Raw genomic sequence first — 23667 nt, forward strand, 5'->3', positions numbered from 1 at the left:
ATAGTCCGATTGGCTCATTCCCAATAGTTCAACTCCCTTCCATTGGTCTAGAGAGGACACTACAACCCGCAACCGGGATGTTCAGGTTATTCCACCTTCTCATTTGCTTGTGTGTGATATCTAAGCTTAGGTGCCCACCTCCAGTACCCAGCTTGGAGCAAAGAGCTTTTAGTGAGTGGAACTCTGCCTAGCAACCGCTGACGTTACCACAGTCAGTGGGTTGACTGGCCAAATTCAGAAACCTGGGGAAACATTTCCTTTGTTACCCCCCCCCCCGCCGCCCCCACATAAAGACCACAGAGACCCGCAGTTTGCACTTGGCTGATATATTTGCATAAAGCCGGGAAGGAAAAAAACCCAGCAGGGACAGTGGTAGGCTGAGCTCACTGGCAGTAGAAATCCCATTTCTGAAAAAGAGAAAGGGAAAACAGTGGGGAGAAAACCAGCGGTCACACCACAAAGGATCTAGCGGTTTTAGCAAAAGCTGTAGCAGCAGGGGCCAGGTTTGGCCAACACATGCTATGCAAATTAGCCCAGAGCCCTCTAATCTGCACCGCTCAACTGACATAGACTTAGAAATCCCTCTGCATTTTACAGATGAGAAAACCGAGGCACACAGCTAGGCAGCCGGGGAGCCAAGGGTAGGAGGATCATTGCCCATCATCACAACCCAAGAGTCCCCCCTCCAGATCCCTGCCAGCCCCCAAGAGACTCACATCTGTCTTCACATCAATTTTGCCAGGTTTCAGGGTCTGGTCTTCACGTACGACACTACTGGGGAAATAGCCCAGGCGAGCAGCTAAATCTCCATAGTAATCTCCCTGAACCTGGGGAGGAAGAATTAAAAGCCAGGGTCCGGAAAGATGGCAAACTTATTCCTGCTGAAGACCTTTGTACATTTTTTCTTCCTGGTCTCCAGATGGCTGGCTCCATCCTTGTCACTCAGATCTCAGCCTCGAGGCACTGTGTGGATGCCCTCCCTGACCACCTGATGTAGTCACCCAGTCTGTACTAATTCTCAAAGGAGCATATATTTGCTGATGTTTTTTGATGGCTTGTCCCTTTCCATTAGAATTAAAGGGATCATTCGCTGTTCTTTCTTCAGTGTCCGTAAGACTAGCACCATATAGTTAGTTCATGCCCTATAATTGCTCAACAAATTAAAAATCAAGATCACAATACCCCCTCCCCCTGCCAAACTATTTCCGTCCACCGCTTCAAATTTTCCCTTTAGGTGGAAAATTAGGGTGTACTCCCACCCCAGCCCCATACCCTTTCCTCTTCTGTTCTCCCAAGACTCACGCTGCCTCCCCAGAAGAGCCGCCCTCGGCCCTTCAGCTTGGAGAAGACGTACACCACTTGGCCCCTGTGTATGGTCAGGAAACGGCAGTCGGGGGCCACGTAGTCTTGCAGGGCCACAGCCATGGAGATGGGGTCTGGGGGAGGAATAGAAGAGAATGACAGCACCCTCCACACAGGCTGGCAATCCAAGCCCCCAGTCCCCCACCCCCCACCCCCCACCTCTTACAGCTGCATTCCTCATCAGCACACAGCTTGCGGTCAGCCAGCTTGGGCATGGCGCGACCCCCGACACTAGGCCCTGAGAAGGCAGACAGCAAAATGATGACACCGAGGAACACTGGCGACCCAGCCATTGTGGACTGTGAGCAAGAGAGTGGCCAGGGTGGAAATGGGGTCTCCAGTTTCCTCCTGCCCTCCCTCTCCCCAGCAGCACAAGGAAACTTGTGTTCTTGGTCTCGTCTCCGCCCTTAACCAGTCCCAAATTTCATCCACACCACCTAGAGGCTGCTACCCAGCCAGAACCATTTCAAGGACAGGGTGAGGGCTGCCCGCCCAAGGAAATACCCAAATAGGCCCAAAGCAGCCCAGGCCACTCCGGTGCCAGCCACCCCCCCGACAACCAGAGGCCCGGACAGGCAGGCTGAGATATTCGATTCCATCTAGAGTCCACTTGGGTACCTGGGCCCCTCTGAGAACAGAAACAGGGAGCCGGTACGGAAAACTACCTTGGAATTTCCTGTAAAGGACAGAACAAGGCAGCCCTTTGATTCCCAGGAACAGCCCCCACTCCGAAGGACCAAGTATTACATGCCAGGCCTTACTTAGGCTAGGCAACGCTCTACCATAACCACTATTTATCCTCACAAGCCACTTCCCGAATGGGTGACCTGGGCTCAGCTATTTCTCCTCGCTTTTCTCCTCTGTAAAATAGGGACAATGAAAGCTAGCAGTCCTTTAAAGAGCACTCACCCACATACATTTTTATTAACTCAAATGGACACTCTCTGTCACCTCAAGAGGGCTGTTATAACCCCACTCAACGTGGAAATGGCAGTGAGGAGCCTTAAGGAACTGGCCAGCAAGCGGAGGGGCCAGATTGGGGTCCAGGCCCATACCCGTCACTTACTCAGCGTGGAGTTGTCAGTTGTCAAGAGAAAGCGGTGGGAGATTTGATCTCAGGTCTCAACCTCTAAAACTGCCCTTCAAATAGATCCACAGACCAAGATCATTCTCCTGAGTGGTCATCTCTGTCCTCAGGTATTCCCACCTTTGGCCTCAAGTCCAAACTTCCATGAGGGGGAAGTAGATTGGGCGCATATGGGCATGGGGATGGGGAAGAATCCACGTGGCGTAAAGCCTGGACTGAAGCCATCTCTATGCACCCAACACCCATCACCACAACCGTGGAAGAAACCACTGTGCTCAAATGTCCCCTCAAATGACTGGCTTTCCTCGATCACCCAGGACCGTTCCCCAGCCCTTCTGCCCCACCACCCCCGTCGTTTGTACCGAAAGTGTTTGCAGTTAGCTCATCTGTTTCACTCACCACTGCATGTCCTGTCCCAAGAACAGTATCTAGCACATGCCAGGTACTCGGCAAGCATGTGCTGAGTTTATGGTGTTTACTAAGTGCCTGGCAGTGGGTGTGCGTGTTGGGGGCAGTGGCGAGTACCGACAATACCACAGTATTAACCTACAAGGAATTCTCCCCTCACACAGGAAGAAAATGAACCTTAGAGTGGGGACATCAACGACACAAGGGAGCAGCTAAGGAGTCCACCAGGCAGACGACAGAAACCAGGACCCGCTGATCACAGAACCCGTGGTCACCAGTGTGGTGGGCGAGGTGTTTGCATTTGTCTACAATACTTGCCTCTTAGTGAAGACAATCCCCTTCCCCTTTCAGATCCTACGAGCACAAAGACTGTATTTGGTGCTGTGAAGTCTTCACTGCAAATGCTGATGTTCCTCTTTAATAGAAAGAGCAGAGAGGTACCTGGGGGAAGCTCAGTCGGTTGAGCATCTGACTCTTGAGTTTGGCTCAGGTCACGATCTCATGGTTTGTGAGCTCAAAGACTGCATTGGGCCTCTGTGCTGACAGCACAGAGCCTGCTTGGGATTCTCTCCCTCTCTCTCTCAAGATAAATAAACAGATAAATAAGTGAAAATTTAAAAAGAGCAGAGCAGAAGCAGGCTTAGGCTTAGAGCCTTTGCAGAAGATATCCAAACAGAACATTGTCTTCCTGTATTTATTTTTGTGGTCAATTTTCTACTTCTGGCAAAGGATCTCATTTTTCTATCTATATGGCATGAAGAAGGGTCTTAAGCGATTTATGCATGTTTTTTAGTCAATTACAAATTTCCGGGGGGGGTGGGCATCTGGGTGGCTCAGGCTCAGGTCATGATCTCATTGTTTGTCAGTTCGAGCCCCGCATCGGGCTCTGTGTGGACAGCTCAGAGCCTGGAGCCTGCTTTGGATTCTGTGTCTCCCTCTCTCTCTGCCCTCCCCTGCTTGCACTGTCTCTCTCAAAAATAAATAGTAAAACATTAAAAAAAAAAGTTTCCAGGAGTTGGGTGCCTGGGTGGCTCAGTTGGTTAAATGTCCCACTTTGGCTCAAGTCATGATCTCATGATTCATGAGTTAGAGCCCTCAATCAGGCTCGATGCTGTCAGCGCAGAGGCCACTTCGGATCCTTCCCCCGCCCCCCCGCCCCTTTGCCCTTCCCGTACTCACACACGTTTTATATGTATGTATGTATGTATGTGTATGTATTTATACACACACACACACACACATACATACATACATACATACTTTTAAAAATTCTCCAGATCAGGGCACCTGGGTGGCTCAGTCCATTATGTTTCCAAGTCTTGATTTTGGTTCAGGTCACGATCTCATGGTTGTGAGATTGAGCCCTGCATCAGGCTCCATGCTGGGTGTGGAGACTGCTTGAGATTCTCTCTCCCCCTTGGGGCACCTGGGTGGCTCAGTCAGTTAAGCGTCCGACTTCAGCTCAGGTGACAGTCTCATGGTTCGTGAGTTCAAGCCCCGCATTGGGCTCTCTGTTGTCAGCACGGAGCCAGTTTCAGATCCTCTGTCCCCCTCTCTGTCTGCCCCTCCCCACCATGCTCTCTCAAAAGTAAACAAACATTAAAAAAAAAAAGAGATTCTCTCTTCCTCTCCCTCTGCCCCTCTGCCCTTCCCGTGCTCTCTCTCTCAAAAGTAAAACAAAATTCCAGATCAAGGGTGTGAGGGACTACTAAGGAAGGTCCCCATTCGATCTCCCTTCCATTCAGTTTCAGTTAGATTACACGACTGTCCAACCGGAAACTACATTTCCTAGACCTTCCCCTGCCGCCAGGGCACTGGAGCCAGAGCTGGTTTAGTCACCTGCCCCAGGCTCCTGGCTGGAGGGTAGCCGGGAGGGAAGATCAGCAGTGTCTGACGGGGCCACACCCCTTGTGCCTGGTTAGGAGCTCCCCGTGTGGGATGGGGCAGTTCCATCAGCTGCAGTGGCACCTTCCTGGACTCCAGACTGCAGCTCAGTCACAGGTTGCAAACCTGAACTCAAGTGTCCCCAACCCAGGCTGCCACTCCTACTATTCTTCCAATGAGTTCCTGAGTACCCTGTTCCCATCCTTTTCCTCCTGAAGTATCTAGCATGGTTTTTGGGGGACTGCTGCTATGACAGAAAGCATTTTTGTGAAGATTTGAAAAAGGTGAAGAAAAACCTCTTTCTTGGGGCACCTAAGCGACCAACTTCAGCTGAGGTTATGATCTCGTGGTTCGTGAGTTCGAGCTCTGCATCAGGCTCTGTGCTGACAGCTTGGAGCCTGGAGCCTGCTTTAGATTCTGTGTTGTCTTCTCTCTCTGCCTCCCCTGTTTGCACTCTGTCTCTCTCTCTCTCAAAAATAAACATTAAAAAACAAGAAAGAAAAACCTCTTAACACTCTATCATGTTAGAAAAAACATATAAATCTATAAAATGAATAGTGTATCCTTAAAGGTAGCATCCTTGTGCAGTACACAACCTGCCCAACTGTACATGGCAGCCTAGGTTTCAATTTCCTGCTCTGAATGCTGATGGAGACAAAATAGAAATTTTCCCAAAGTAGTAAAGGTAACTGAAACTTAGACAAAGTTATACCCTATTCTGTGTTTTCCCAAGGTTGCAAACCCCAATACCCTGAGAGGTCCAAACACCCAGAATATTCTGATGTGTGAGAAAGGGAGGCACAGAGAACAAGAAAATAAAAACGACAAATGGTTGTGAAAAACCAAACCTCAAAAAAAACCACTTTAATTCCGACCTAACAGCACCAGGTGCAATGTCTGGGGACAGACTCTGGGTACAATGCTGTGTGGCGACCACTCACTCACACACGGCTCTGAGAAAGCCCCCGAGGGGGGACTTACCTTCAGGGGGCTGAGCCAAGGGGGGAAGGGGTGGCCCCAGAACAGGGGGCAGGGGCAGGCAGGGGAAAAAGGTGCTACTTCTTGGCAAAGGAGATCTTCATGGCATTGTTCTGGGTGATCTTGAAGCCCTGCAGGGCATCGCGAGCAGCCCCTGCCTGTACCTCATTGTCAAACTCCACGAATGCAATATCATGCCGCCCGGGGACCAGTCGGACCTCCTTGAAGCCAGGGAACCTGAAAGAAGGGAACAGACCTCAGGTATCCAGACTTGGCATCTCCTTCCCACGTTTTGGTATCTGGAGCGCAGAGGCCAGGGATGTTGCTAAGCATCCTACAAAGCACAGGATGCTCCCAGTAACAAAGGACTATCCAGCCCCAAATATGCAAAACGCTACATTGAGGAACCCTAACACAAACAGGTACACACAACATAAGCATATCGTTTAAGGAAATACTTTAACGTGAACACCTATGCAACCATAAATAACCTAAACCAAGAAACAGGACACTGCCGCCATGCCCTTCGTCAGTCTCAACCCACCCACCCCATTCCAGAAACACCACCCTTTTTATGATCGGCTGTTTTTCTCCATTCCCTCTTCTCTGCCCTACCTTCCTTCCCCATTAGGCAACCATCTTCAAGTTTACTAGGTATCCTTTCTTCTGCCGCTATTCTTACAAAATACCTATCGCTTGGGGCGCCTGGGTGGCTCAGTTGGTTAAGCGCCCAACTCTTGATTGTGACTCAGGTCATGATCTCACGATTTGTGAGTTTGGGCCCCCCCTGGGGCTCTGTGCTGACAGCTCGGATCCTGAAGCCTGCTTCAGATTCTGTGCCCCCCCACCTTCCCCGCTTGTGCACGCGCTCTCTCAAAATAAACTTAAAAAAAAAAAAGAAGTTCTTTAGAATGTAAGATCATAAGCAGGGCCACCAGGTGAGCACACGCTCCCCTTCCTTCACTAACCAGTGAACAGTTACCCTGTGCGACAGCCACAGTGGCCTGCACCCCGGCACGCAGGATTTTAAATATCCCCACCGCCAGCAAACGCAGTCCGAGTTGCCAATTATGGCCAATCCAGCCAGTGCTCCATGCCACCTCATGGCTGTTTTTTGTGCACCTTGCATTTCTGACTCAGAGGCTGGAAAGACGAAGCCCAGAACCTTGACTCCCCCACCCCTCACAAAAGTGGAGGAAGGTCCAGCATGCTCAGCTACTGCTTCCTCCGTGTTTGCCTCCAGTCACTGTCCTGCCTGCAAATCCCAAGCGGGCTCAGGGCTCCACCTGCACAACCCCGAGACTGGTCCCCATGGCGCCATCTCCTGGCCATCGCCCATGGGGCCCCTGCCCAGCTACTGGCCCCACTTACTGGTTGAAAAGCATGGACAGCATGAGCTCGTTGGTCTCCTCGGGCAGGTTGGTGAGGAACAAGATGTGATTTGGTGGATTTTCGGAAAGCTGCAAGGAAGTCAACAGACCCCGTGAGTCTAGTGGGGACTTACCGCCTTCCCATTTCCCACCCCCTGCCCCGCTGGAGTTCCTTCTGGTCCTTCGCCTGACACACCTGATGTTGCCTGTCGACACTGCCTTGCCCCCATGGGACGATAAGCCACAAAGAGCACTGCTGTATCCATTAGCAGGTGCTGAGCAGAAGTTCACCAAATCAATCTAGGCTCTGGCCACCGCTCTAGCCTCACCCTGCCTCTCCGAAGCTCTTCCAATAAACATACCGATCCCTCTCTACCCCAGGGCCTGGCCCCACTGCCATATCCTTATTCTTATCATCTAACGGCACCTCCTCCGGGGGGCCTGCCCGGATCACCCACCCTAAAACAGCACCCCCACCCATCCCTTTCTAGTCCCGTGTTCTGACTGTTTGTGTGAGACCCCAGAAGTAGACACTTACAGGCTGGGCAGGTGGCATCTGCCCCGGCATAAGTTGCTGGGGGGGCATGGCCCCTGGTGGGATCTGGCCGGGCGCCAGGCCTGGAGGCGGGATCATGCCAGGCGGTGGCATGTACGGAGGCTGGCCCGGCATGTGGTGCATGATGCGGGGTGCCTGAGTCATCGGGGGCATGCCCTGCAGAGAGAGGGAGGCAGGACTGAGGGGGGCGGCTGACGGGCAGGAGGCAGGTTTGGGGTCAGCAGGAGGCAGAGAGAAGAGGTCATCAGAAGAAACCCTGGGTGTGAAAGACAACAGGGAGAAAGACCCAGATTTGGAAAGAGGTGAAAAAGGGACCTATAGAGACAAAGGTCACCCAAAGGGAAATGGATGGAGCAAACCAGACCCAAGCTTCAAGGGCAAACTCAAGCCAGAAAGTTAAAAAATTTTTTTTTTCTAACATAAAAAAAACCAGTCAACGTGACCTAACTTTGTTTATCAATATAGGAGCAGAAAAAAAAAAAATACTGGAAAAAATCAAATGCTGACAATTGTTAACAAAAGGAGTGAAAAGAAACGCTATAATGAGCAAGCTGTACTTTTCCTTCCAAAAATAAACTTCAAGGAAAAAAAAGGGACCTGCAGAAAAAAGAACACAGTGCAAGGCAGAGGTGGACAGGGACAGTCGGGGCAGATGCAGAAAGAGATGGGAGAGGTGGTGGCAAAGGGGGAGAAGGGAGCCAGTCTGAGGGCACACAACTCATGCACCCAGGGGAGATACCCAGGAAGGCACCCCGGGGAGGTGGGGCTGCTAGAGTTGAAATCACAGCTGCAGACAAAAAAAGGTGGACAAAAAGCTGGGTACAGAAGAGGAGAGTGAGTAAGAACAGGGAAGCCGGGCAGTGACTCCGACACCATTGCCGATGCCAGACAAAAGGGGAGCTGGTGTGGGTAAAAGTAGGACAAATACAGGGTGATCCGGTCAGAAAAGCCAACGTGGAGACTCAGAAATAAGGAGTAGATGCAATTCATCTATCCTACTAGGGGCTTTCTCGATTCTGTTTAGAAAATAGGACGGCTCTACTTTCTGTGGCCTCACAAAGGTCCCAAAGAGATTTTCCTGTTTCCTTCTAGAATCTTTTTCGTTCTAACCTGTCACACAGAGGGCTACAATTCATCTCAAGTTAACTGATACAGTTGAGGTAGAACTAATTCTTTGCTTTACAGATACCCAGTTGGCCCAGCACCATTTACCAGCAAAAAAAAAAAAAAAAAAAAAAAAAAAAAAAAGCCTTTCGCTACTGGACCCCAGTGGTAACTTCATAGGCTGAGTAACCACACCTGTGCAGATCTATTTCTGGACTGTGTTCTGTCTGCTTCCTGGTCCATCTTCCTCCCCTTAGGCCAACATCACATCATCTTGATGACTACAGCAGGTCCGCCAGCTTTATTCTCACCTGCCTCGCTTTGCCTTTCCACAGACACTTGGAAACAGACTGCCAGCGCCTTCCCAAAATTCCTGTTAGCATTCTGATTGCAACTGTGTTGAGTTTTAGACCAATGTGGAGAACTGACATCTCAACAAGTCTTGAGTCTCGCATCCATTTGTTGAATTCATCTCCCACTTCTCTCAGCGAGATTCTGTTGTTTTGGTGGGGGGTTCTACACACCTTCCGTTGGATTTACTCCCGAGCTCTTTTTCAGTTTGGAGTCTACTTCTTTGGTGCTAGCACACGGAAATAAAACTTCTTCCGTACCGACCTTATGCCCGGTGGCCCTGCTAAATTAAATTCGCTAATCCAGAAAAAGTTGATGCGTGGCTTCCTCTGGATTTTCTGCACAGGCATTAACTTAAAAGACACAGGCGGCAGGATCAAGGTCAAGGGGAGGAAAAAAAAAAACAAAACAAAGGACTGAGACACAGAGAGAGATCCTGAGAAAGCTGGGCAAGCAAGGAGGCATTTCTAAGTGCAGACACCATTACACAGGTGTTTAATCCCTGAGACAGGCGCACAATCTCTAGAAGGAAATGAAGGAGAGGGGGTGTGAATGCCCAAGGGGAGACCCCTACACATACACTGTGCCCATAAGCCAGGCCATGAGGAAGGCCTGATGGGGGAAAGAGCAGTATCCCCGGGCTCTGGCTTACCGGGACAGGCCCCTGGACAGCCCCCACCACGGGGGCGGCTGCCCCACCCTGCACGGCCTTCTTAGCAGCTGGGGTCTCCTGGCTCTTGGGCTTCCTCTTCTCCCGCTTGCGGTCCCGCTCCACGAAGGTGCCCTTCATCTTGGCAATGATATCCGAGTCAGTCTTGGCATACTGAATGCGCTGCCAAATAGAGAGCAGAAGGGTGAAGAATGTAGGTTTATTTCAAGGCCAAATGGCCCGGGTACAAGAGCAGAGCTTCCCAGTCACTCTGAGAGCCATGTTACAGAAATCACCAGCCTCAACATTCTCATCTGTAAAATGGGGACTGTGGTATTTCCCATTCGAAAGGATGAGTCTAAGGACTAAATGAGCTGAAGGTGCTTTGAAGAGTAGCTGGCACGTAGTTCGGTCACTGGGTGTTGAAGGGAAAATGGGACAGTCCTGGGCATCGGGCCAAAGGCAGAAAGCCTGAGGAAAAAAAGGGCAACACAGGAACACTGTGCAAGGGGGTTCCGGTCACACCAAAGTTTAGACTCCCAGGCTAATAAATCTCAACCTCAGTAGTCTATGGAGAACCTAGACTCTGTGGGTACAGCAATGAGCCTATCAAAAGGCCCCTGCCCTCATGCTGTAATTCACTGAGGAAGACACAATGAAAAAAGATTAAAAAGTGAATTGGAGGGGCGCCTGGGTGGCTTAGTCGGTTAAGCATCTGACTTCGGCTCAGGTCATGATCTCACGGTTCATGGGTTCGAGCCCCGTGTAGGGCTCTATGCTGACAGCTCAGAGCCAGGAGCCTGCTTCTGATTCTGTATCCCACCACCCCCGCACCTCTCCCGCTCATGCGGTCTCTCTCTCAAAAATAAACATTAAAAAAAAAAGTGAACTGGAGAAGTGGATGGGAAGTGTTGAAAAAAACTGAAAATTTCAGGGGCGCCTGGTGGGCTTAGTCTGTAGAGCATGGGACTCTCAATCTCAGGGTCAGGAGTTCAAGTCCCACATAAGGTGTGAAACCTACTTTAAAAAAAAAAAAGATTAAGAACTGAAAATTTCATGGGGCGCCTGAGTGGCTCAGTTGGTTGAATGTCCAACTCTGGATTTCAGCTCAGGTCATGACGTCGTTTGTGAGATCGAGCCTGGTGTTGGGGTCTGGAGACAGCGGAACTTGCTTGGGATTCTCACTCCCTTTCTGCTCCTCCCAGGCTTGTAGGTACACATGTGCTTATTTATGCTCCCTCACTCAAAATAAATGTTAAAAAAAAAAAAAATTTTTTAGATGTGGCCAGGAAAGGCCTCAATGATGTGACCCTGGTGTAGAGACAGAGGAATGGAGGGAGATCTAGGGAAAGAGCCTTCTAGCAAAGGACCAGCAGAGTGAAGGTGTGCAGTGTGTTCAAGGAAAGGCAAGATCAATGCAGACTAGGAGGAAGGAGATAAGATCACAGAGGCATCGGAGGAACTCTGGAGACCTTGGTGAAACTTGGCTTTTTTTTTTTCCTGAGAAAGCTGGGAGCCATGGAGTGTCATAAGCAGGGAGTGATGAGACTTCACTGGTGTGCTGGAAGAAGCGCTGTGGCTGCGGCACAGACAACAGCCTGTGGGGAGCAGGGGTCAGAGCAGAGACCAGGTGAGCAGCAGGGGAGGGGTGAGGAGTAGGCAGCGGTGGATATTGTGAAGGTAGGGTTGACAGGCTCCCCGACAGAGCTCACTGGTGCTTGAGTGTTTGATATGGTCCAAGGGGTGATTTGGGAAGCAGAGCAGGGAGGAGGATCAAGTAAGATCGTGGTCTTTATACTTCAAAAACTAGTTTCTAGCTGCTCCAGAAAAACATCAGAAGATGTGGCCAAGTCTGGGCTCCCACGCCCAGAGAAAACAGCAGGCAAATCAGTGCCCCCTCCCAACATGGAGGGAAGGGTTCCAGGCTACCCCACGGCCCCCAGGGCCCACTGTCTTCCACAGGAGGCGACCTGCCTGGGACCTGGACACCTGCGCATTGCTTTCCCTACCCAAGGGAGTAGGTTCAGGGAGGCATATTCCAATCAGATGTAACTCAAACACTGGTTAAGAGGGACAAGGGGAAAGGCCCCAGGAACCAAAGATGTCTGCCAGTGATGTGGCAGGAATTCTAGTTCAGGGCGGGCACTTTAAGCCATTCTTCACTTCCCAGAAGGCAGCACCCCCCGGCCGGCCACTTAGTCTCCTGAACACCTGCAACCCACCCGATTCTCCCCATTCACGACCCCCGCCCTGGTCCTCGCCCAAACCCTCACACCTGGGAAGCTGACCCAGCCTCCCCTAACCTCCCCCCTCAAATCCGTTCTCCCAACGGCCAGAGGCAACTCCCTAAACCCTTCCATGGCTCCCCACCACCCGCAGAGTCAAGTCCACTTGCAAGACAAACTCTGGCCCCTGGGCCTGACTTCTGACTTGCTCTCCAGGCCATACTCTGCCCCCACTCCCACCCTTTCACTCCAGCCAAACAGACTTGACCCACTTTCCTAATGTTCTCGGTTATCTAACGCTTTCCCCCCTGCTTCCCCCAGCTAGTCTTTCTCTTTGGAGCCTCAAATCCAGAAAGCCTTCCCTGAACCCCTGGACTGGGTAAGGTGCCTCCTCTAAGCTCTCCAAGCTCTGGGCACCTCCCCCATCCCAGCCCCGACACTTCTAAGAGGTCAGCATCTGGGGGCACTGTGTGTCCTCCACCCCCACCCCAGTACAAAGAACAGTGAATGCTGACAAACAGCAAGAGGGACTGCCGACTTTAGGAGACTGGACGGCGGGAGACGGGAGGCCCAGACCCATCCAGTCTGCCACAGCACCGCGGTGCGCGCACACCCTCCACACCCACAGCGCTCACCATGGGCTTGTCGTAGAAGGGGAAGCCCTGCATGGAGCGCAGGGCATTGGTGGCGCTGCTGACCTCCTTGAAGATGACAAAGGCCTGGCCCCTCATCTTCAGGCTTCGGGAAACCAGGATATCCAGGATCTGGCCAAACTGGGAGAAGATGGCATACAGGGACTTCTTCAGCTCTGCAGGGGGAGGAAGGAAAGCACCCGTGGGTGACTGGAGGTCTTGGTACCTTGTCCTGGGGGTTGAGTTCCTTTTTCAGAGCCAGGCATGGCCCAGAATGGACACCATCAGCCAAAGGCCACGGTGCCACAGGTCTGGAATCCCCAAGAGGAAGCAACACCAGCAGCGGCCAAGAATCACTGGGATGGGTTGTGTGCGCTCCCCTGTGTGCACGGACAGTACTGGTACCTGCCTACTGGGGCTGTTGCATAAAGTACAGGAGCCACACGTAACAAAGGGCACACGGTAAATGCTCGATACACGGGAGCATTCTTTCCTTTGTCACCGGCACCTTGACCCAGGCCTGTGTGACGTGGCCCTGGCCAACATCTCCAATATCATCCCCCCACACTCCACCCCTCTCCCGTTATCTCTAGCCGCACTGGCCTCACAGCCCTTTCTCAGGCCGGTACACACGTGTGGCCTCAGGACCTTTGCGCTGGCTGCTGCCTCCACGGTAAAGACCTTTCTCCTTCTGGTCACCCAGGTCTCAGTAAAAGTGTTCCCACCCCAGAGACCTTCCCCGACCACCCTGTCTAAATAAATGCCACCTACCGTCGCTCTCTCCACTCCTTGTACCTAACCGCTTTTCCCTCACGGCATTTCCCACCTCCTGACGTCACGCTGGCTAACCTGCCGTTTAGCTATCCTGAAGAGCCACAAGCCTCTCCACTGTTTACTGCAGTATCCCCATGCTCAGTGCAGGCTGTAGCACCCACGCTTCTCCAAAAACAGTTGTATGAATAACAATACCACTAAACGTCTTTTTACGGAAAGAACTTCACTAAATTCTTACAACCGCTTCCTCAGGCAGCAACTGTAATGGTCTCACTTTTTTAATAACGTGGAAATAGGCTCTCAGAGGATTTGTCACTGGCTCAACAGGAGTGTCCCGAAGGTACCGGGAAGAGCCTTAGAGAGCTGGGATGGGGGCCAGGACCCAAGTCCATCTGAACCCATAGCTCACTAACAAACTGCCATACCTAACAGAATAGAATACCGGGGCCCCTGGGTGACTCAGTCGGTTGAGCATCTGACTTCAGCTCAGGTCATGATCCCATAGTTTGTGAGTTCGTGAGTTTGAGCCCCGCTTCAGGCTCTGTGTTGACAGCTCGGCACCTGGAGCCCGCTTTGAATTCTGTCTCCCTCTCCCTCTGCCCCTCCCCTGCTCACGCTCGGTCTCTCTCTCAAAAATAAAATGTTAAAAGAAAAAAAATCTCATACAGAAAAGGCACCCAAGCTGAAGATACTTGCTGAAAGACTAGGTGAGGAAAGAAAAGAAAATTCAGGAGAGGGTGGGGTCAAGAGGGAAGTAAAAGGTGTTCTGGCGCAGTTAGCCAAAAATTCTGCTGACACCATTTCTGGTGTTGGTCTCCATCCGCCACACCCGTGAACCCAGTTTGAGGCTCGGCCATTCCCCCGGACTCCGGGCCTCTCTTTCCCTTCTCTCCTGCCCACTCAAGTTCACCCTCCACACATCGTGTCCCTCGCCTGGCTCCCAGATGCCCTCAGGACAAAGTCTATGGGCCTATCCTCCCACAAGATCCCATGAGCTATCAGCGCACTGCTCACTGGAAGGTTCTGAGTCCCAAGCCTCAGTCACACGCAACTACTTGGTAGTTTCCAGAACAGCCTGGGCTCTCTTTTGCCCCTAGACACCATCATATGTTGGTCCAGGTTCAGAACGTTCTTCTCCCTCACATCATACATACTGTTTCTTCGACCTGGAAGGCTTTTCCAAGACATCTCCTCTTCTACGAAAGGGAACAAATCCCTCTACCTAGGTGCTCAAACCCAGTCCTGATCACTCTGGTTGTGCTTCCCAATCATGGCCCTGGCGACTCTGGGGTATCACTGTCTGCAAGCAGGTCTGTCTTTCCCAATGGAATATGGCTCCATGAAGGCAAAACGGGGAATGTCTGTCACCGGGTGTTTTCCCAGCATCATAGAGAACTGGCTGAGCATGATACTCTAGGAGCATATAAGGGATTTACGTGGCTTGTTTTTCTTTCTTCAACAGTAACTTTATTGGTAACCTCAAAACTTAATCCCAGCAAGCTCCATTGGTTCTCCCAACAATTTTCTTAAGGTGATAATAAGAGCTAAGTTCCATCCAGCCCATACTAACTGCCAGGTACCATAAAAGTCAACACTGTTTGGATGTTTAGCTAATTTAATCCACGTAACATCCAGGCAAAGAAAATATGAGGACTTTGCTCAATTTTCAAATATAGAAAATAAGGTTCAATCAAGGTGATAATGTCAAAAATCAAGTTGTTTTTTTTTTAATTTTTTTTTTTAACGTTTATTTATTTTTGAGACAGAGAAAGACAGAGCATGAACGGGGGAGGGTCAGAGAGAGAGAGGGAGACACAGAATCTGAAACAGGCTCCAGGCTCTGAGCAGTCAGCACAGAGCCCGGCGCGGGGCTTGAACTCACAGACCGCGAGATCATGACCTGAGCCGAAGTCGGACGCTTAACCGACTGAGCCACCCAGGCGCCCCAAAAATCGAGGCCTTAAGCAGAATTCCGTAGTGGTGGCCTCAACCACTTTACCTTGCTGCATGACCCTGGGCAAATCACATCATGCCTGAGCCTGTCTCCTCATCTGAGAAACAGGAGTAATAGCTCCTTCCTGAAGGTTTGTTGTTGAAAATTTACTGTAACAGAGATTTACATACCAGTACCTGGTAACAGTGTTAGCCATCGTTACTATGATCTCATTTTCTTTTTGAAATTAAAACCTATCCGTTGTAGGCTGATCGGGGAGAACAAACACCACAGTAACCAAGACAATCCCAGAGCTTACCCTCATGCTCACGTAACAGCCCAGAGCAATCAGGGCTTGAGCGGGAGATGTCCAGGGCCTATGGGAAGTCAGAGGCAGGCACCCGAGGGGAAAGAGGATGGGGAAAGCTTCTTGGAGGCGTCCTGTGAGCTGAAGCCTTGAAGGATGGACAGTGACCAAGTTGATGGCCAAGCTGATAAGATGAACTGAAGGAGTGTTAGAGACACAGAATGCAGCGTGGGCAAAGGCTCAAGGATTAACCCTAACAGTTTGGCTGGCTAGAGAAAGGGAAGGAAGAGAAGTGAATGCTGGAGATGGAAGAGTGCGAGGTAACCTGGAATCTGGACTATCCTGAGAACTCACCATCCTTCTTGATCTTCTCGTTGAGGTTGTTGATATAAATAGTGTGGTTGGGGCGGGTCTCGGGAACTGCCATGGAGAGAGGTGCCGAGGTAGAGCTGAAAGAAGGAAAAAGGTTAACTTCAGCCCTGGGTTTCTCCGAATCCTTTGCCCCAAAGCGGGCTTAACGGGCTGCTCAGGGATCTTCCTTTCACGAGGAAGCCAGGAGAGGCGGGAAGGAGGCAGAGACTGGAAAACAAAGCGAAAGCAGGACACGGCTCCGCCTCCCCGCGTGGGAAATCTCGAGAGGTTTACTACGAGTCCCAGGATGCTCTACGCGAACCAGTAGGCGGAGCGTCCTAAGTGGCAACTCCCATAGGCCCACGAGCTCAAAGGGCGGCCCAGGAGAAAAAGTGCGAATGTAAGAGCCAGTTAAGGAGAGACAACTCCGCGGCGCCCTAACCTCGCGCAGCGGGAAAATAGTTTCTCCACAGGAGACACGGGAAAGCCCAGGCGCCAAGAGCTCCGCCCGCCCGGCGTAGATGGCCGCCTGCACCCCAGATTACTCACCAACAGAGGCGCAGCTCACGCAAGTGTCGCCTCCTACGTTTCTGAGAGCCGACTGTAAAAGCTTCCTCTCCTGGTCCCGCCCTTGTCTTTCTGCAAGCCAATCCCGTGCCGAAACTCAGCAGCTAAACCAATCAGAGTAATCCTCGCCCCTTTGCCCAAAACTTGCCAATCAAAACGACATTTGGGTTCCCGCCTCGGCCGAAAACGCCCCACCGGACCCGCCCCTGGGGGTCCACGGACCAATCAGTGAAGGCCGAGCCCCCTCACGCGCTTCTTGCCAATGGAGAAGCCGCTCGCGCTTCAGTCTCTTCCGGGGGCAGTCCTTTGATAGCTTCTCCTCTCCCCCACCGCCCGGCCTTCTCTCGTCACGTGACGCCACTGGGCCGGACACGGGTCGCGAGTACTACCACGTGATATGGGAAAAAATGTGTGCTGCGGCCACCATTTTGCTGGAAGAGGAGGAGCGTTTTATTTTCAGGCTCCACTACCTATCTGGCGGTGTTGCGGCTCACACCGTCCTCCGATCCCTGAACCTTCCCCAGCCCACGGGACTTTTCCTTTTGCGCTCTGATTCCAGGACCTTCTCTACGACTAAGCCATTCTCCCTGCCGGGTGTCCTTTTGATCTCTTGACCTCTGATTCAAAGGTCAGCTTGAAGGTTCCGAACTCGGGCCTGGAATGTGAGGGGTTACAGAGCCTAAATTCCCTAGTCTCTAGCCCTGGGCCCCGATGTCCCACCACGTAGGGCCTCGCCCCAGGTCCTATCCTTCGTTTTCCCAAAACTGACTCCCGAGTTTTCAGACCTGGCCCGGGATGATACCGTAACTTTTACTAAATTACCCTCCTTGAGCCTGGCAAAGCAACCCCAAACCACAAATCTATTCCCGGATAAAAGACCACTCCCTGTTAACTGTTAGATCTCTGATGATACGAGTCAGCCTAACCCCTGCTCCCCTAGTTCCACGTGTCAGTCCTGATCCTTTTAATCCCACTGCTCCGCACCCAAGTTCTGGAACTCCGCTGTAAAACCTTCAGAACTTCCATCCCTGCGATTAACTCATTTTAGAGGATCCATCCCTCTCCCATCCTCAAATCTTCCAGGCTATGCATGCTGTGGGAGACCCAAAAATGAGTTCTCCACGCTCTCCTCCCCTAGAGCCCCCAGCCCCTTCTCCAGGAATCCCTGTTCCCCAAGGACCCATCACTCCACTTCTTTCTCTGCCCCCAAACCTGCCCAATTTAGCTTTGCTGCCCCCTGCCTCGAGTCTTCAGGCCCCTATTCCCCCACCACCCCCATTGCCGCCTCCACCCGCCGTTGCGGGGCCGGCTCCCCCTCATGTCTTCGGTCTAGAGAAGAGCCAGCTCCTGAAGGAGGCTTTAGAGAAGGCCGGCCCAGTCCCCAGGAGCAGAGATGACGTGAAGAGGCTCCTGAAGCTGCAGAAGGACCGGTAGGGTCTCACCGAACCACCCATCCGCAGATCACTTCTGCCATCTCCTCTTGGGGTTTCCCATTTCCTAAGGTCAAACAGCCTGAGTGCTTCAGCCCCCTACTTAGACCTGTTCAGTGGTGTACCTTCACCAAAGAAGAGAGATCCTGCCCTCAGAGGCACCTAGTCCAGCAGCAGAGACAGATCCCTCCCTCACCAGTGACAGAGCTGTAATGAGGGAGTCCTGAGGGATCACAAGGCCAAGGCTGGCGGGGGAGGTGTTAGTGGGGCCTGCCTGGAGAAGGGGACCCCTGAGAGCTATCCTGTAGGTGCAGGGGTATGCGATGAGGGGAGTAAACAAACTGTTCAGAGGTGCGGGCTGAAATGGAAAGGTGTTCTTTTCAGGCATCTGCAAATATTTCTTTAACAGGATGGTGGGGGGCAGGTAGTAAACATGGGGTTCCACAGGGGGACCGGAGCCAGATCACACAGAGCACGGGCGCCACGTGGAGGAAGGTGGACTGCCCTGAGGGCACCGGGGAGCCATTGAAGGGCTTTGCACAGAAAGGGAGGCTACCTGAGGGGAGTAGGAGTGGTAAGACAGTCAGGGGGCCCAAGAGACCCAGGCAGGAGGAGGCTAGACCTGGCCTTGGGGCTGTGGTGGGTGAGCCGATACAATGAGTTACTCAGACCCATGGAAGAAACCCCCAGCTCTCTAGATAAGTTTATAATCTGTTCTAAATGCCCTAACCAAAGGGAGGCAAATGTAATGCAAGTAACAATCACCCGTTATTCCAGGTCTGCCGTTTATCAGGCCCTGTGCTAAGTGTTCTTAGGTATGTACTTTATCCTCTCAGTGATTCTATGAGATAGGAACTATGATGTCATTTTCCAGATAAAGAAACGGGAGGCTCAAGAAGGTGAAGTCACTTAGCCAAAGAGCTTAGAAGAGGGAGAGCCCAATTTGCATTCAGGCGGCTTTTAACCACTGTGCTGTGATAACACCTTTCATCCGGAGGGTGCCCCAAACTGGGAACCAGGAGCTTTAGGTTCTCCCCCCACCCCAGTCTTGCTCTTGGAACAGAAATACTGTCTAAGCAAGTTGCCCTTCCCCTCCTGAGCCCTGGGGCAGGATCGGGATCAAAATTTTCAGAGTGGCCCCCCCCAAGGGTGGGGCTGGGCAGGCCTGCGAGGGCTCATTAGTAGGGTGATCTCTTAGGCCGTGAGCATGTTGTTACCTGTTTCTACTCTAGGCTGAGTTAAGGAATCTTCATCCCTATTTGACAGGCACGGGAAGGGGGAAAAAATCGCAGGAAGCGTTTAGGTATAGAGACACCTCTTTGAGAAATGTTCTCTAATTAGTCCATTTTTCTGGCTCCTAGTTGCAAAGCTTTTACACGTCTGTCCTTTGCTCCTTCAATAACTGAGAGAAGGAGCAGGGAGGGAGCGGAAGGTCGAAGAAGGGTTCCCACTGAGCAGATGAGGAACACTGAGGCCCCGGGAAGGGAGAGGTGTCTCCTCAGGGGAGAAGGAAGTCTTCATCAGAACCTGGAGCTGCCCTCAGGCTTTAGGACAGCCAGACCGGGCGCCTTTCACCACCCCTCAACACCACTGTTGCAGGATTTTTTGCCACAATACCCGGGGTTTATTGTCTCGCAGCTTCGAAGAGTGAAGAGGTGGACACAAAATGAGCAGCAGGCAAAAGTTTACTGGAGTATAAGATGAGAAAGTAAGAATAGTACGAAAGTGCTCTTTGCAGAGGGGACCTTTGAAAGTGAACGCCCAAGGACTATAGGCAAGGGTCCTTGTTTTCTAAGGTTCTGGTCCCCGCCCTTCCGCCTTGTTCCTTCTCAGGTTATTGGCTGGACAACTCTAGGTGCTGGGTTGTCCACTCCTGATTGGCTCGTTTCCATTGTAAGAGGGGTGGTCTATGGCCCCACCGTTCCTTGTGGGTTGTAAGATTTTAGGGTCTGATTGTCAGGTCTTTTGTCAAATTCCTGAGGGAGTAGGTAGTGTCTGTTAACATTCTTAAGAGGAGCCTTACCCCTGGTTGGGGGGGGGGGGTTGCTGTGGTCAGACACTCCCAGCATTGTGCCAAAATATGTCTCTCCCCACCCAGGGACCTCAGGTCCTAATCCTTTCTCTCTCTGCCTGTTTTATCCTATTTTTTTCCAATCATACTGTTGACAGGCAGACCTCAAGGGGGGACCGAGGAGCTGGTTCCCCTGTGACCTGAGCACGGCTCTTATTCAGTTTCAGAAGTGACTTGCAGTGGATCCTCTTCTGTGCCGACCTGCCCTCCCTCATCCAGGAAGGCCCTCAGTACGTGCCCTGATCTGGGACCCCAACCCCTGTCTGCCTTTGCTGTGCTTCCAGAGAACCTATCTGTAGGGTGGGGGGCGTGGGTTCATCTCAGCCCGCATGAGGCAAGGAGGAGGGGTGGGAAAGGGGGAACTTGAGGGGGCGGGGGTCCAGGGCGCATGCGGAGTAAACTGCTGGAATGGATGAGCAAGTAAGCAAGCGAACGGTCTTCATCTCTGACTCCGCTTCTTCCGCACGTCCTCCTCCTGAAAGCCCAGGTGACTTTCCCCACCCTCCCATTGTCCCTGCAGCCCTCCAGCCCTGGCCACAGGCCATGGTCTCCCTCTCCCCTAGGAAGGGGGAATTGAGGTCTCCCCACCGGGCCTGGGAGAAGGAGGGAAACCCCCAGTGCAGTAGACCTCTTCCCCACACTCCAGCTTCTGGGACAGAGAGGGCCCAGTAAAGACCCGACTTAGGGGTTCAGGGACTGGGCTTGTCTCTCTCCAGGTGCGGGCTGGTGGCCTTGTGGATGGCAGGCACGCTCCTGGCACCGCCCAGCGGCATCCCCCTGGAGAGACTTGTGCAGATGGCCGTGGACAGAGGCTACACGGCCCAGGGAGAGATGTTCTCCGGTGAGTTGGGTGCAGAAGGGTCGCAAGCCAGGCGTGCAAGGAAACCCCGTTCCGTTCTTCAGGCCCTTCTCCCCACCCAGTAGAGTGTTATGAGTTGGACTCTGGAGACGGGATGTCTTCATTCCCCCGCCCAGCTCTGCCACCTCCTGCCAAGTGGCTGTGGACACGCAGCTTGCCGTCTCTGTGCCTCATTTTCTGCATTTGTACAAAGAGGTGGTGGTTGTGGTGACGATTAAAGGCGCCGATCCTCAGTTAGCCCGTGGCTTGGAGCCAGGCACATGGTGATCCTTCTGTCTGTGTCGTCCTACAGTAGCCAACATGGGCAAGCTGGCCCAGGAGGCACTGGGCTGCCAGGCTGAGCTGCTCTGCGGTGGCCTGGGTGGTCCCAACAGAGACCGTGTCCTGCGGCACCTCGTCTCCGGACATCCCTTGCTCATCCCGTATCCCAGGGCCTAGAAGGGAGCTGGGTGGGGATGGGGAAGGGTCGTTCCCAGGACCACACCGCAGCTTTGGCCTTAACCCCGGTGGCAGCTACGACGAGGACTTCAACCACGAGCCGTGTCAGAGGAAGGGCTACAAGGCCCACTGGGCAGTGAGCACAGGTGGGTCTTCCCTCCCGCATCCCTGGATGTCCCTAGCCCCCGTCACCCCTACATTCTCACCCTCATGCTGGCATTTCACTCATACTTGAGGCAGGGACTGGGGCTGGACTGTCCCTGTCCCAGCAGGGTACTCAGCAGGGACCTGGCAGGGAGCAGGTGACTCAGTATCTGCCAGTCACCGTTTCTGTAAACAGAAGCTCAGAGCATTGACTTCAGAATCAAACAGGACTCCAGGTCTGGTCCAGCCACTTCCAGGCTCTGTGACTCTGGGCTTCCATTTCTCCGTCTGGAAATCAGGATGACAGTGGGCAAAGTACATAAAATCTGAACGACGCAGGCACATTGCTCGTGTCAGTAAACAGCGATCGGCCTGGTCATTCCCAGCTGCCTACAAGAAGGCTGATTCGCACGTTAGGTGGCCTGGATTGAGGCTCCCCCCATGCCGGGGTCTGTGGCCTCGAGGGCTCCACTGAGCATTGTTTTTGTTTTTTGTTTTTTTCACTAGACAGCAGGAGAGGATCGGGTGATTGATGCTTGCTCTGTTTAATGCCACCTCCCCTCCCTGTGCTACCAGGCTGGAGGAGGCGGGACTTTAAAAAGCCTGGAGCCTGGAGCCAGATACCCTGGGCCAGTCCCAGCCCAGCTGTGTGCCCATGGCCCACTGACTTCTCTGTAATGTGGTGTGAGGGTGGTACCACACCTACCCTGAAGGGCTGCGGCGGGGGGCTCACTCCAGCTCACAGCCTCTGCTCTCCTCCCAGGGGTCCTGCTGGGGACGCAGGCTGTGCCAGGCCTCGGCTATTCTGAGGACCCCGAGCTGCCAGGTCTGTTCCACCCGGTGCCCAGCACAGCCCGCCAGCCGCCATCCCTGCCAGAGGAAGGTTCCCCAGGAGCCGTCTACCTTCTCTCCAAGCAGGGCAAGAGTTGGCATTACCAGCTGTGGGACTACGACCGGGTCCGGGATAGCAACCTGCAGCTGACAGACTTCTCGCCCTCGCGGGCCGCTGATGGCCGGGCATACGTGGTGCCCGCTGGAGGGGTGCGGGCCGGCCTCTGTGGCCAGGCCCTGCTCCTCAGCCCGAAGGACTCCAGCTGCTAGCCTACTGCATCCCTGAGCCAGGTGACAGGGCCCCCGGCCACAGCTCGGCTCTGTCACCATTTGAAGAGTGCCCCAGTGTCCTTTTTCCAACAGCCGTGGGAGTGGGCTTTGTTCCTGCGGACCTCCAGCCAGAGATCCTCCATGCAGAGGCCCCGTCCCACTCCCCGTATGTCTCCTCCCACACTCGCCCCCGGTAGTAAGCCCCTACTGTGTGGCTGGGGGCAAAGCCAGGAGCAGCTAGACAAGCTCCCTGTCCAGGAAAGACACTGACCACAGGTCAACCCGCAGGTCCCGTCTGTCCCACCTGAAGGTTGCATCCAGCCATTGTTCACTGGTGACCATCCTCCTCTTTCTGGACTGGAGCCTTCTCACTAGACCCTTTGCTGCCCCCCAGTCTGTTCCCATGGAGCCTAGGAAGCCTTGCTTTTTAAAATGCAAACCAGGGGCGCCTGGGTGGCTCAGTCGGTTGAGCGTCGGACTTTAGCTCAGGTCATGATCTCACAGTTCGCGAGTTCAAGCCCTGCATCAGGCTCTGAGCCTGCTTGGGATTGTGTCTCCCTCTCTGCCCCTCCCCTGCTCATGCCCTGTCTCTGTCTCAAAAAGTAAATAAAAACATTAAAAAAAAATTTTAAATGCAAACCAGGTGGGGCGCCTGGGTGGCTCAGTCCATTGAATATTCCACTTCAGCTCAGCACCGTCATGATCTCACGGTGCGTGGGTTCAAGCCCCACATCGGGCTCTGTGCTGACAGCTCAGAGCCTGGAGCCTGCTTGGGATTCTGTGTGTGTGTCTCTCTCTTTCTGCTCCCTCCCTCTCTCAAAAATAAGTAAGCATTAAAATGCAGACCAGGTCTCATCACTTGCCTCCAGAGAAGCTTTCCAGCAGCAACTTGTTGCTCATGGGAGGGAGTCTCCCAGCCCCAGCTCATCTCTCCTGATCTCTGACTGTTCTTCCTCACACTTCAGGCCACTAGCCTTACTGGCCTTTCAGGTCCCTCGAGTGTCACTCGCCTGCCCCTGCCCCTCTGCTGAGGAGAACTCCATTCTCTATTTTGGCCTCTCTTTCTCAGGGAAGACTCCCTAGCCC

The 23667-nt window shown here is 52.8% G+C and overlaps 3 protein-coding genes across 4 annotated transcripts; 1 reads left to right on the top strand and 2 right to left on the bottom strand.

Moving 5' to 3' along the window:
* Nucleotides 1–310: 310 nt before the first annotated feature.
* MIA (MIA SH3 domain containing) lies at nt 311–3039 on the bottom strand. Its single transcript, XM_047078021.1, has 4 exons — nt 1529–3039; nt 1303–1436; nt 717–827; nt 311–407 (listed from the first exon to the last, which is right to left on the bottom strand). Exons 1-4 carry the CDS (start codon nt 1653–1655, stop codon nt 384–386), a joined length of 396 nt encoding a protein of 131 aa, XP_046933977.1. The 5' UTR covers nt 1656–3039; the 3' UTR covers nt 311–383.
* On the bottom strand, nt 1350–16573 carry SNRPA (small nuclear ribonucleoprotein polypeptide A). 2 transcript variants are annotated; one of them, XR_006961823.1, is made up of 8 exons: nt 16521–16573; nt 15975–16069; nt 12610–12782; nt 9753–9932; nt 7628–7801; nt 7091–7179; nt 5723–5956; nt 1350–1436 (listed from the first exon to the last, which is right to left on the bottom strand). XR_006961823.1 is itself a non-coding variant. In XM_047078017.1 (7 exons), exons 2-7 carry the CDS (start codon nt 16045–16047, stop codon nt 5797–5799), a joined length of 849 nt encoding a protein of 282 aa, XP_046933973.1. In that variant the 5' UTR covers nt 16048–16069; nt 16521–16573; the 3' UTR covers nt 5574–5796. The 2 variants fall into 2 exon arrangements, 1 of the variants encoding a protein (XP_046933973.1); XM_047078017.1 differs by lacking the exon at nt 1350–1436 and having other exon boundaries at nt 5574–5956.
* A 437-nt stretch (nt 16574–17010) lies between these two features.
* Nucleotides 17011–23066, top strand: ACTMAP (actin maturation protease). The gene is made up of 6 exons (XM_047079174.1): nt 17011–17968; nt 20201–20269; nt 20756–20880; nt 21191–21320; nt 21412–21482; nt 22244–23066. The coding sequence occupies exons 1-6, from the start codon at nt 17625–17627 to the stop codon at nt 22579–22581; spliced, it is 1077 nt and encodes a 358-aa protein (XP_046935130.1). The 5' UTR covers nt 17011–17624; the 3' UTR covers nt 22582–23066.
* The last annotated feature ends 601 nt before the right edge of the window (nt 23067–23667 follow it).

Source organism: Lynx rufus, unplaced genomic scaffold (genome assembly GCF_022079265.1).
Source record: "Lynx rufus isolate CCGP_SWC_20201006 ecotype Redwood Valley unplaced genomic scaffold, mLynRuf1.p SCAF_16, whole genome shotgun sequence".
Taxonomy (NCBI): Eukaryota; Metazoa; Chordata; class Mammalia; order Carnivora; family Felidae; genus Lynx; species Lynx rufus.

Coding starts and splice junctions, on each gene's coding strand:
- SNRPA (XM_047078017.1), bottom strand. CDS start 16,047: ATGGCAGTTCCCGAGACCCGCCCCAACCACACTATTTATATCAACAAC. Junction 9,933..12,609: donor CCTTCTACGACAAGCCCATG/GTGAGCGCTGTG, acceptor TCTATTTGGCAG/CGCATTCAGTATGCCAAGAC. Junction 7,802..9,752: donor CTGTCCAGGGGCCTGTCCCG/GTAAGCCAGAGC, acceptor CTCTCTCTGCAG/GGCATGCCCCCGATGACTCA.
- ACTMAP (XM_047079174.1), top strand. CDS start 17,625: ATGCATGCTGTGGGAGACCCAAAAATGAGTTCTCCACGCTCTCCTCCC. Junction 17,969..20,200: donor CTGAAGCTGCAGAAGGACCG/GTAGGGTCTCAC, acceptor GCTCTTATTCAG/TTTCAGAAGTGACTTGCAGT. Junction 20,881..21,190: donor CCAGGGAGAGATGTTCTCCG/GTGAGTTGGGTG, acceptor GTCGTCCTACAG/TAGCCAACATGGGCAAGCTG.
- MIA (XM_047078021.1), bottom strand. CDS start 1,655: ATGGCTGGGTCGCCAGTGTTCCTCGGTGTCATCATTTTGCTGTCTGCC. Junction 828..1,302: donor GGCTCTTCTGGGGAGGCAGC/GTGAGTCTTGGG, acceptor CTTCCTCCCCAG/GTTCAGGGAGATTACTATGG. Junction 408..716: donor AAATTGATGTGAAGACAGAT/GTGAGTCTCTTG, acceptor TCTCTTTTTCAG/AAATGGGATTTCTACTGCCA.